We start from the raw sequence: 12540 nt of genomic DNA on the forward strand, positions 1-12540 counted from the left end.
TTTAGACCATAACACTCTCAATTATTAAGGAAAAAAGAATCAATTTATTTTAGTAACCAATATTTACCAACTTTCTAAATAATCTTCCAATCCATTGTTTCTTTTTATTTTATTTTTAAAAATATTGAGAGGTATTAAAGAATTATTCTCGCAACTACTTTTGGTCTCCATAAATTTTTCTATTACAATCATAGTTATTGTACATGTGTTTCCAAATTTGAATAATGAGTATGAACTACTTTTTTATTTACCTTAATTGTATTTTTTAAGTTTTCATGTTTAAAATTATTTCTTAATTAATTTTTAATTTAAGTTCATTTATACTAATATATAAAAGAAATATATTTTTTCAATTATTTTTGGTCTTCATAAGTTTTGGACCATTACATCTCAATTATTAATAATCTATACTAACATAATACTTATTCTTGTAATTGCATTTTGGTCTCCACAAATTTTTGAACCATAACACCCTAAATTGTTAAGGATAGAAAAAAAATATTTTAGTGTAAATTTTTTTTTTAGTCTCCATACTTCTAACTACCACAATCTCTTCCCATCCAACTACTAGACTAATTCTAATGATTAACTTTTTGAATAACTTAATGCTAGGTTGTCAATAAAAATCTGATTTTGACAAGTATGGTTAGAAGAAGTGATTAATTTTTTTCAAGCACACAATATTAATATTTTCTCCTTCCAATATAATTTATTTCATATCATGATCAAATTTTAATCACTAAATAACTTGGTTAAGGGACACAAATTATTATTACTTGTATTAATTAATATTTATAACAAGTTAATGATCGATAAATATTCTTTAATCTTAAAGATTAAAGAACTAAATTTACAGTAAAAAATTTGAAAATACCACCAAAATCACACATTCATATTCATAAACAAAAAGAAAATAAAGAACCAAAAACAATTTAAAAAAGTAAATTTTGATGGAGCAAAAGAAAACAACAAAAGTGTTACGTGGGCAGGAAGTAAGATATTGGTTACGTGACAACAGAAAGTTTGTTGTGGGGTACCGCAAGCAGTGGGCGACGCGCTGAGGCGCGCGTGGGGGAGGTTGACGTCAACGCGCTTTTGGGTTGCCCTAACGCAAGGAAGGGCGTGACGGAAGAAGTTCCTCTCTCTCTCGTTCTTATCCATCGCATTGAAAAGCAGCAGCATCACCACACCACACCACACCCACCTCCTTCCCTGCTTTCATAAATATGCCTCCTCTCTCTGCCATGCCCACCCTCTTCTCTTCTTCCATCAGTTGACTCTCCCTCCCTCTATTCATTCGGTCTGCCTTTTCTTCTCTTCTCCTTTCCCCTTCTCTCTCAGATCTAAGCTTTCCCTTTTTTTTATTTTTCTCTTTTTCCATCTCAGGATGGAGCCTATGGACATCGTTGGTAAGGCCAAGGAAGACGCTTCGCTTCCCAAAGGTTTGTCTCCCACACTTTTTTTTTTTTTTTTTGTTTCTTCAGATTTATCGTTCTAAAATGTTGAATTAAAATAATTGATTTTTTTTTGGATTTTGCAGCAACAATGACGAAAATTATCAAAGAGATGTTGCCCCCGGATGTGCGTGTCGCTAGAGATGCGCAGGATTTGTTGATCGAGTGTTGTGTCGGTTAGGGTTCAGAAGCTTTTTTTTTAAATTTTTTTTTCTTTTGTTTAATTTGTTGTTTGTTCACTGAAATTCTGTTAGTTCCGCTGCTTTTTCGTTTTGGTGTTTCTCTTTGAGTTCAGTGGTCACCTGTGTAATTTTTCTGTGCTGAATGGTGCCTGTGTGGATACACTGGTGACCGTTGATTTTTTGTTATGGATTGTGATTCAATGGTGTTTGTATATGATTTCTCGTTGTGTGTGGAATTTGTGAATTACACACTGATTTTGGTTAAGAAATGACCAATGGAAGGGGTGACCTAACTAGATCGGTTCATTTGCGTTGTGAATGATGAAGAATGGAAAGTTAATTTTTACACACTGGTTCTGGTTCAGAAATGACAAAGAGAAGAATGATTTAATTAGATCGTATCCTTTGCGTTGTGAATGGTGTAGAATGGAAAGGTTGATGATATCTTTGGGCATGTGGTAATTGCGTTGTTTGCATGTATATATCTATAGTATGCATGGGCATGCAATAAATGTGTATTGGATTCAATTCTGGTGGCTGTTTACATTTTTGTTTGTAGTTTGATCTTCTTACTGAATGAGATTTTGTTGGATAATCTGTATTACAGAGTTTATAAACCTCGTCTCTTCCGAGTCCAATGAAGTCTGTAACAAAGAGGAAAGAAGGACGATTGCACCGGAGCACGTGTTGAAGGCGTTAGGGGTATTCCTCAAATTATTGCGCTGTTGTATTGCTAAAGTTCTCATGTGGATCCTTTTCAATTTATGTTTGATTGTTTGTGTTGTTCTATGTTGTACTGCATGTATTTTGTATTTTGAATTTTGTTTGTGTCTTGCATGTGCTTTATATGTGAAGTTCCTGTCATTCTTGATTTTTCTTTGTGTTGAATTGTAGTTTGATCGCCAATGGTAGTGCAATGGCAGGTTTTATTAGTCTGATGATTTGGTTCCTAGATCATATACTCTGTTTCAGAGTTATCAGCATATGGACAATAATTAAATTAATTTTAATGGTATTTGGAATTTTAAATAGTGTGTGAATTTTGTAGCTGTTGGAGGTATTACATGATCATATAGTTTTTTAGATTTGGTATCTAGGTATACAATGTTTGTAGCACCATACAATTCATCTTAGGTTTTGATATGTTTAGCTAGAAACACCATTGCGTGAAGATTATTGGTGGATGCTGTTTAAGGAATGTTTTTGAATTGATTTAGAGTAAATATTTATAGTAACAATTCCATCTTCCTTATTCCTGTAGAACCTGACATGCAATGTATTTTACTTAAGTCCAAAAAATACCCTTGTAAATCTGACATGCAAAGGTATTTTACTTGAAAGTAAAAAAATGATTTCAGTAGCAATTCTCTCCAATCATATTTCCTTGTATAGTCTCATTAACCTGTCCTTGGTTGCTTACTGTTTTTCTTGTCCACTCTTATTGTTATCCTCTGCTTCCTGCTTCCCACACGGTGAAATTTGTCAACTCACAAGGCAGTATCTAGTTCTTAGGCCAAAATTGTTGGTGTCCTTTTATGAAAAAATGTTGAAAAATGATTATTGCAATATGTATCTTGTTATTGGTTCACACAAATGATATCCCATAATCGGTAGGCGGAGATTACATTCTTTTGAAGCGTAGAGGTTACCAAAATTGGGATAGCATTTACTTTTACTGTATTTAAGATTTTGTTTGAATTCTCACAAGTAAAATTTATTTTTCAAATTATTTCTTTTCAATTACCAAGTGTTCCAAAGTCCAAACACATTGTTTCCTATTGTTATAGTGTAAATATTCATGACAAGATTAGTGTATTGTATGCTTTCAAGTTTATGGGTAGGTTATTTATTTGTCCATGTTTTTATCAGGTTCTTGGATTTGGTGAGTACATCGAGGAAGTTTATGCAGCATATGAACAGCACAAGTTGGAGACAATGGTGATTGTTTAATTTTAATTGCCCATGTGCATGATATATTACAAATTAGCAGTACAATTGGTTGTCTTGTTTTCATCCCTCAATTGTTTATGGGTAAAAAACATTTATAAAAATTCCATGAAATTTTGTAAGAGCACCCTTTATGAACCATTTTTGAGCTTTTATTTGAGCATCTTTCAACTACACTAGTGGAGCTTCTGGCCTGCCTAAAGGGGCCTTCTGTCATAGGGGAGCACCTGCAGGGCACCCCTGGTGATCCGCTAAAGAAGCCCGAGTTTGTCATGAAATGTAAATGTGGTATACCATTGGTGTATGCACAGGAGAGAGATCTTAATGAGCTGATAACTTTTGACACAACTCCCCTTCTCTACACTACACTGTTTACAGTGTGCTCTTTAGTGGCAAGATCTGGGTGGTTTGACCCTCTCAGTCTGGGCAAAATCCATTTGGTTATTGTGGACTATGGAGTTGATGAATGGCCTGGATTTTTTTTGTACTAATGCTAATTGTGGCCACTTAGCACCATGAGCACTAGGTGGGAGGGGATGTATTTTTTGATGATTAAACTGGAAAATTGAATTTGAATCATTAAATTGTTGTTTTTGGATTTACTTGGGCAAAGAAAAACTATTTTCTGAATAATTTTTTACCTTGCAGCAAGACTCTTTAAAAGGTGCCAAGTGGAGCAACAGAGCTGAGATGACTGAGGAAGAAGCATTGGCTGAACAGCAAAGGATGTTTGCAGAGGCACGTGCTAGAATGAATGGAGGAGCCATTACTTCCAAGCAGCCAGAAGCTGACCAAAGTTTAGAGAGCTAACTTAGGACCCTTTATTTTCTTGAAGCATAGGCAAGCATCTCTGACTCTTCCCTATGCGATAATTTAGCTCGATTTTGCACAAATCACCATTCACTTGTTTGCTCCCCTATGTGAATGTGCTCGCCATTTGTGTTCTTTTAGTAATCCATATTTGTAAGTTAATGTAATTATTGGAGTTCATCTAAACCCTCTATTTAGAATTACATGTAAATTATTTCATCTACTGTCCTGTTGTATCTTCTACACTAACAGTTCATGGCTTAATTTTTACAATAGTGACTAGTCATATTAGATTGTAACAATCTACTATAATCTTTTATAATAATGTATAAAAACGGTGAACGTTTCACAACAGTAATTAAGGTTTCATAACAATTTATAACACCATTATTTATGAATGTCTTTTTCGAGCCTAGTTGCCAAAGAAATTCTTGAATTTGTGTCGGTTAATAGTTGTGGACTCTCTCGGGTCCTTTTTATAAGACCCATTTTATCTAATTCACGCATATCCTCATTTATGAATGTCTTTTCGAACCGTGGCCGAAGACATTCTCGGACTTGTTAAAGTTCTAGTCCGACTTAATTGTCTAATTCTTTATGATTCTAATTTCGTTGATATCGTTAAGTTTGTTTTAAATTTATTTTTTTCTTAAAAATTATTCCTACATTTAGTAGACTCTTATTCTATTAACGCCTTATTGAATTAAGAAAAACAATAAATACAATATATATATATATATTTAACGATTGCTTTTTAGAAACATCGAGGAGGGAGTATTTTTTCTGGGGTAAAATTATCAATGTATTAATTTGAATGAATTTGTCGTAGAAATCTAAAAAAAAAAAAAAAAAATTTAAAGCAAATCGTGCACTGTTTATTTTTCATACATTAATAAATGTGGGAAATGTTAAAATCAACTGCTCGGGATACAGTTGATGGAGGAGGCATAGGCCTAGCCCACCACAATGTGCATACATAAGTACACTTGATTATTTCAGTTTAATGAATGATTTCTAATTGACATTTTAGAAGAAGAGTTTTATTCCATATAAATAGTTTTTAACATTTTCAAACAGGATTGTTATGATCTAGTACCAAACTTATCTGTGCCATGCTCTGACACGAATATGGAAATTCTCACTGTAGGTGTACTGATCCGTTTCAAATTCTTAGGCCATGTAGTACCTGTTACTAAAACAAGTCTTCTATTATTGAATGAGAGGACTTATATTATTTTTTCACTAATGATTGATGCCTCTTCCTTAATAAGGAACTCTGTTGTGATGATTTTGAGTTAAATTACAAGTTTGTTGTTACCAAAATAGAGTACTTTTGGTGGGGGCCAAAGGGGGAGATGTCAGTTCGTAGGTAGGTGCAATGTAGTCTCTGCAGGCAACACGAGCCACGAGAATCCAGTAACTCTCATCTCATGACTGATGTCACCACCGTGAACCGTTTCACTAGAAGACATAGATGCAGAAGGGAGTGGCATGTCGAGATTCAACAGTGATAGCTTTGGGGTTTTTTTGTTTGTTTGTTTTGGCTTTATTTTTCATCCTTTTCTACCGTTTTGGGGTCCTCAAGTCAAAAGAGTTAGTAGTCAAGCACAATCCCCTCTCTCTGCCCCACAAGAAAGCGAAATTACAAACACGTTGTCTCCTTAGATTCCCTTCTTTTTTTTCCACTTGTAATGCACTCTCTTTGATTTCCTACATCAACTGGTGGGGACTGCCCTGCCCTTGTTTCTTTTGTCAGGATTCTCTTGCATTCACTATATACCAAAGGAGAGGCCTAGGCCTGAGTTACAGAGAACAATTAATTAAATCCGAGGCCTCAACACATATCCATCACCAGAAATAGAAAAGAAGAAACTCGATTCTCTCTCTGTCTCTCTGTCTTTCTTTCCCATCTGTTCTTTAACCTGCAGCCACCCTTTTGGTTTTTCTCTCTCAGATGAACACAGTCATCTCTAGAAGCTCTCAAGAAATGTCCTCCAAGAGGCACCACTTTCACTGGACAAACAAGGTTGGCACTGAAGATGGTGAAGCTCCCACTTCGGAGTCATTCTCAACACTCATCAAGGAGGAGAAGAAAGAGGATGAAAAAGTCATTGCTCCTGAGGCTCCAGCACCTGCAGCCACAGCACATGCAACAAGGAGGAAGCTGCAAGCAGTAGCAGTGTCCAGGATTCGCTCTGTTCTCACTGTGTTCAACAAGAATCGTTTGAACTCGTCTTCTGGCCTTGGCTCTCGTGTAGTTGGCACCCTCTTTGGATATAGACGTGGCCATGTACATTTTGCATTTCAAAAGGACCCCACTTCGCAACCAGCCTTCCTGATTGAGCTTGCGACACCGATCAGTGCTTTGGTTCGTGAAATGGCATCAGGGTTGGTCAGAATTGCCCTGGAGTGTGACAAGGAGAAAGGAACAGAGAAGAAGGGTGTGAGGTTGCTGGAAGAGCCTGTGTGGAGGACATACTGCAATGGCAAGAAGTGTGGTTTTGCCAACAGAAGAGAGTGTGGACCAAAGGATTGGGATATCCTCAAAGCCGTGGAACCAATTTCAATGGGTGCAGGTGTTCTGCCAGGAAATAATAATGATAATAATGGAGCTGAAGCAGGGTCAGAGGGTGAAATCATGTACATGAGGGCCAAGTTTGAGAGAATTGTTGGGTCTAGAGACTCTGAAGCTTTCTACATGATGAATCCTGATAGCAATGGAGCTCCTGAGCTCAGTGTCTACTTGCTTAGAGTCTAGCAACCTTGCAAGCTATGTTCTTTCTTATCCTGTCATGGGTATCTCCAGCCTCTCGCTCACATAGTGTAACTGCCGCTGGCATGACGAGTTCTAGCACCCGTTGCAGGCTATGTTTATTGTACTTAGTTTTCCTCTTTGTTTTGGGTTATTGGTATACTACTATTTGCTTAGGTCTTCAATCATGAAGATGGTGATCTAGTCATCTCCAGATTTTTCTTTTCTTTTTTGTTTACTTTTTTTTTTCCTGTGGTACAAGGAGTGGGTTACTTTTTTTTTTGTTAGAGTAGGCTAAGTCAGGAAGGTGGGAAATAGTGGGTAACCAATACTTTACAGCATGGTTGTGTGAGGTGGGGCAAGAAAGGTGTATATGTGTCATTTTTCCTTTCCAATCCTTTAATTAATGATGAGGGACAGAGGTTAATGCAAATCATCATTGTCTTCCCATTTTTAGGTGGTTGAATAACTTTCAATAACTTTCATTTTAATCAATTCCAAATGGTGAATTGCCCTCTTCGCCGTTATGTACTAATTGCTTGTCGATTCAATTAATTCCCATAATTGAAGTGCTACTACATATTATGAATATTTTTTTGGCTCAGGTGATACATCCATTCTCCGAATTTTTAAAGTACACACAATAAAAAAGGAAAAAGAAAACATTGTGTTCACATCCTATGTCCCTATTATTGAGTTTATTATTTTTTGAGTGCCCTTAATTTGTATTCTAATGCATTCTTTCCTGTTTAGATAGGATACTTTATTGGTATCCTCCCCAATCCCACAAAAAATCAGTATTTGGTCTTAAAGTTACGATTGTTCCAATCATTTTTTTCTATGCACAATTTTGTTTGCGAAATGATCCCTATAAATTTTATTGAACACCAATCATAGGCGTCATAAAAAAACAGTATGTATATATTTTTAAGGAAATTTATATCCGATTACTGACAGCAGACCCCATATCTTCCTTTTTCCTTTGTTATATACATTTGCCATTAGCTTTTCCACTTGTTGACTACTTTTCTTTAGTTTGTCTAATTCAAATCTGTGTGACATTTTCATCAGTTTATGGCACATAGTAGTTTGTGCAGCTTGAGTTGAAACTTGTAAACTAGCCCAGTTCCCACCACCCTTTTTGTGTTACTTCTGGAAATTTAACTGTAGAATATATTAAACTCTTAGAAACATAATTGCAGAGGGGTTTTGTATCACTTCTAGAATTAAAATTTCATAATATATTAAACATTCTTCCAAAATTAGATATACGGCAATGATGCAAAAAAAAAAGTAGTGCCACTAATAAAAATGCTATGTAAAAGGTAATTCCGAAAACAAGATCTTTTCTGTGGCTTGCTGGATCACACTGGTGAACCCTTTTCCTTTTCCCATTTCCTTGTTTTCAGGCTTTCAATGTTCTGCTATTTCGTTGCAACCTGAGAGAACAGAGTGAAGGTGAGAATATACGGCTTACAACGAGGTCAAAAACCAAATTTCTAAGACTTCTTTCACCAAACCCAAAGTTGTTCATCATCTAGTCATCATTCTTCTAAATAAAAGCCAATTGCTGTACATAAAGTCTGGCCAAGGCTTTCATTATAGCTCCAATTAGTGCACCCAAATCCCCTAACCCACCACTAGACAAGAGATAGAAGAAAATGGAAGAGAGCATTAAGGTAGTTCAGTAGCCATTACAATGTTCATTTTGTCTCCACTTTTACATTTTTTAATTGTAGGGTCCATTCGGTGTGACTGCCTATCAATCAGCTACTAATCTAGTTTTGGGATAAATTTAATCATACAAAACCAGTTTATAAAATAAAAGTTATTCTCACTTATATCTCTATTTTGCTCATATCATTGGTTGAGAGAAATCACACCCCTTTCAAGTTACGGTTAGATATCTAAAGTGTGAGTTTGTAGGACTAAATATAGTCCAATAGCAAGTGATTTGATTAGCTCAATAATTAAGATAAACTTTAATATTATCTTAACAAAGTGAGTTCTAGACTTGACTAAACTCTACAAATCTAGCTATAAGGTGAATATTGTTCCCACTAATATACTTTATCTTGGTCATATCACCAATTGATTAGAGATCACACACACTCTCCTTCAAGCTGAGACTTGACATTTTGAGTGTCAAGTTTGCACAACTGAATATTTGTGTAGTTCGATTGCGGGTGATTTGATACGTTCAACAATTAGGATAAACTTTAATACTATCTTAAAAAAGTTAATTTTGAACTTAATACTACAAAATCAATTTATAAGGTAAAATTTGTACACACTTGTATATTCTATTTTGCTTATTTCACAAGTTGATGAGAGATCATATTCCTTTTCATATCAAGACTAGATATCTCAAACATGAAGTTAGTAAAATTGGGCATTTGTGGGCAACCCAATAGTGGGAGGTAAGATAAACCTAAAATAAGAATAAATTCTAATATTATCTTAAGAAAATGAGTTTTGAACCAATGTCAACCCTACAAAATCAACTTATAAGGTGGAGGTTGCTCCCATTTATGTTCTCCATTTTGGTAATATCGTTAGTTGATGAGAGTTCACACTTCCTTTCATGTCAAGACTAGTTATCTCAAGCATGATGTTTGTAAGACTAGTCATATGTGAGTGGTTCAATAGTGAAGACTTGATAAGCATAACAATTAAGATAAACTTTGATACCATCTTAAGAAAAAATTAACTTATAAGATGAATGTTTTTCCTCTCATATTCTATTTTGATTATATCACTAATAGACAAAAGGCCACACCCCCTTCGCCCTGAGACTAGATATCTCAATTATAAAGTTTGTCGGATTGAACATCCGGAAATGACCTAATAAACTCAACCGTTAGGATAGACTCAAATATCATCGTAAAAAATGAGTTTTGAATTTTATCTAATTTTACGAAACCAGTTTATAAGGTAAAACTTGTTGTATTTATATACTTTGTTTCAATCATATAACATATCAATGTGAAATCTCTCATCAATTAACTAATCGATTTCAACAAGAAAATGACCAATAGAAGTACTGACCACCCTGGTGGGGTGCATGTCATCATGAATTATGTTATAATTGAAGAAGCACATCAGGTTGCTGTTTGATTTAAGACAGTTTTGTGCATATTTTCATTAGACGGCTACCCCATATAAGGACTCCAAGGCACCACCACCACTTGTCCCTTCTCTGGGATATGTGCTGTCTTGTGGCCTACTTGAATAACAGGATCAGATAATTGATTTCATTAAAAGATTCCAATTTCGGATCGAATGTAATGCAAGGTCTGAAAATTTTAGAGAAGGACTTGGCAAAATTTTTGGTAGGTCCGAGCTATAGACCCAGGGAATATTATATTTGCTTGGATGATTTTGTTTTGCCTACAGGATGGATATATGCCTGTGTCTTAATCCAAACGTATATAACACTAGCAATAGTTCCATTGTTAATGTTAGGCATGTGTTATTGTCGGATACTGTTATGATCAGAGTTTTAAATTGTCGTCCAAAATAGCAATTGTGACCGTAGCATCAAAGCTTTTGAACCTTCTGGAATTGCATTGTGATCATAATCATAACCACATTGACCGCATATCTATAATATCACGGTCTTTTAACACTGTTCAGCCACAATGACAACAATTTGAAATCGAGTAAACACTTGTTTTAGTTTCTATAATATCAAGGTTTTTTAACACTTCAGCCACAATGACAACAATTTGAAATCGAGTAAACACTTGTTTTAGTTTCTATAATATCACGGTTTTTTAACACTGTTCAGCCACAATGACAACAATTTGAAATCGAGTAAACACTTGTTTTAGTTTCTATAATATCAAGGTTTTATAACACTGTTCAGCCACAATGACAACAATTTGAAATCGAGTAAACCCTTGTTTTAGTTCATGAATTTGAAAGGTGTCGTAATATTAGTTCTTAAAATTAAAAAATTATCAAATAAATCTTTGAAAATATAAATTAACAGTCATATTAATTCAAAAAAATTTAAAAATTATGTAACTAAAATAATAATATTGATATATATATATATATATATATATATATAAGATTAAAACAACATTAAGTAGTTAAATTTAATAACTAATTTCATAATATCTTAATTTTAAAGACTAATATGATGACTTTTTTTTTAAAATTTAGATGGTTAAAATGAGTGTTTAGCCTTTAAAACCTTGTTTGTGATTAGTTTATGCACGAAGGTTTGGTTGGAAACTTTTGGAAGTGGAACATTATTCTTAAAAGAATAACAATGTTGAATGAATGATGACCACAATTTAGAATGTTATTCTTAAAAGAACAATGATCAACATCCAATGGGGTATTTGGTCATGTTGATTTCTATTGCAAAAGCGGAAATGTAGAGATAAATGGATTTTGTAATAGTTGTTCATTTCTCTTATTTCTATATTATAATTCCATAAAAAGCTTAGCAAGAAAACCAGTTCATGGCAGACCCACAAAAAGTTACGTCATTGTTGGTTAAGATAGGGACTGAATCTTTGAATATTATTTTATCTAACAAAAATGGGAGCATAACTATCACAACAGAGGAAAACCTCTGAAGCATAAAAAATATAGAAACAGATGAAAATTAAAAAAAGATACAAGAGACCGCAATAAGCAATCTCCAAGAGGCACGTCGATACAAGTTTTACCCCAAAATTGGAGTGTAAGTGGATACAAATATCTCATGAACAAGAATGTACACGTACTGATATAATGAATTTGGATTAGGTTTATTTAGTGTTCGGGTTAAACATGACTCGACATGATCAAAATCAACATTATACAGTTTAGATTACGAGTTGTGTTTTATGACTTATGATTTAACCTATTAAGTGATATAATAATAATAATATTATTATTATTATTTAGATAATCATTTAAGACAATACTTCATGTCAATTTTATGTTACAACATATTTATTTTAATTTTTATTTTATATTAATATTTATTGTTTGAACCGATACCAATATCAATTGTTTTTTGAAATAGGAGTTTGTGTCGGACAATAGTCATGTAGAAACTTAAATGTAAATTTGGAAAGAGATACAATTTTAAAATTTTAATATAAGTAAATATTTTATTATGAATCGGTCTACACGTGTCAAGATTTTATGCTTCCACAAACTTTTCAATTGATTTATTCTCTTTAATTGGATGATAATGACATTACTAAATATCAATCTTTGTCTATAATATTTAATATAAAATATAAAATATTATTATCAATTAAATGAAAATCTATAAAATAATGTTTGGAGTAAAGTCATTAAATTAAATACGATTTAATTTAAAAATCAATAAATTAATTGTAATTTATTTAATTAATTAATTGACAACAAATATATTAATAATATAAAA

General features: G+C 33.7%; 2 protein-coding genes across 3 annotated transcripts; both read left to right on the plus strand.

Moving 5' to 3' along the window:
- The first annotated feature begins 1131 nt into the window (after nucleotides 1–1131).
- Nucleotides 1132–4616, plus strand: LOC109791130 (protein Dr1 homolog). Of its 2 annotated transcripts, XM_020350390.3 has the most exons (6): nucleotides 1132–1300; nucleotides 1387–1442; nucleotides 1541–1630; nucleotides 2244–2338; nucleotides 3506–3574; nucleotides 4232–4616. In XM_020350390.3, the coding sequence occupies exons 2-6, from the start codon at nucleotides 1388–1390 to the stop codon at nucleotides 4391–4393; spliced, it is 471 nt and encodes a 156-aa protein (XP_020205979.1). In that variant the 5' UTR covers nucleotides 1132–1300; nucleotide 1387; the 3' UTR covers nucleotides 4394–4616. The 2 variants fall into 2 exon arrangements, with proteins under 2 accessions (XP_020205979.1, XP_020205978.1); XM_020350389.3 differs by having other exon boundaries at nucleotides 1132–1442.
- Nucleotides 4617–4764: 148 nt separating this feature from the next.
- LOC109791134 (protein MIZU-KUSSEI 1) lies at nucleotides 4765–7636 on the plus strand. Its single transcript, XM_020350396.3, has one exon. It carries the CDS (start codon nucleotides 6348–6350, stop codon nucleotides 7149–7151), a length of 804 nt encoding a protein of 267 aa, XP_020205985.1. The 5' UTR covers nucleotides 4765–6347; the 3' UTR covers nucleotides 7152–7636.
- The last annotated feature ends 4904 nt before the right edge of the window (nucleotides 7637–12540 follow it).

The sequence above is a fragment of the Cajanus cajan genome, chromosome 6 (assembly GCF_000230855.2).
Source record: "Cajanus cajan strain Asha chromosome 6, NIPB_CcT2T_4, whole genome shotgun sequence".
Lineage (NCBI taxonomy): Eukaryota > Viridiplantae > Streptophyta > Magnoliopsida > Fabales > Fabaceae > Cajanus > Cajanus cajan.

Bases quoted from the DNA above. Each gene is read 5' to 3' on its own strand.
- LOC109791130 (XM_020350389.3), top strand. From the start codon at position 1,388: ATGGAGCCTATGGACATCGTTGGTAAGGCCAAGGAAGACGCTTCGCTT. The intron at 1,631-2,243 runs GTTAGGGTTCAG...TCTGTATTACAG, and splicing joins GTTGATCGAGTGTTGTGTCG to AGTTTATAAACCTCGTCTCT. The intron at 3,575-4,231 runs GTGATTGTTTAA...TTTACCTTGCAG, and splicing joins AGCACAAGTTGGAGACAATG to CAAGACTCTTTAAAAGGTGC.
- LOC109791134 (XM_020350396.3), top strand. From the start codon at position 6,348: ATGAACACAGTCATCTCTAGAAGCTCTCAAGAAATGTCCTCCAAGAGG.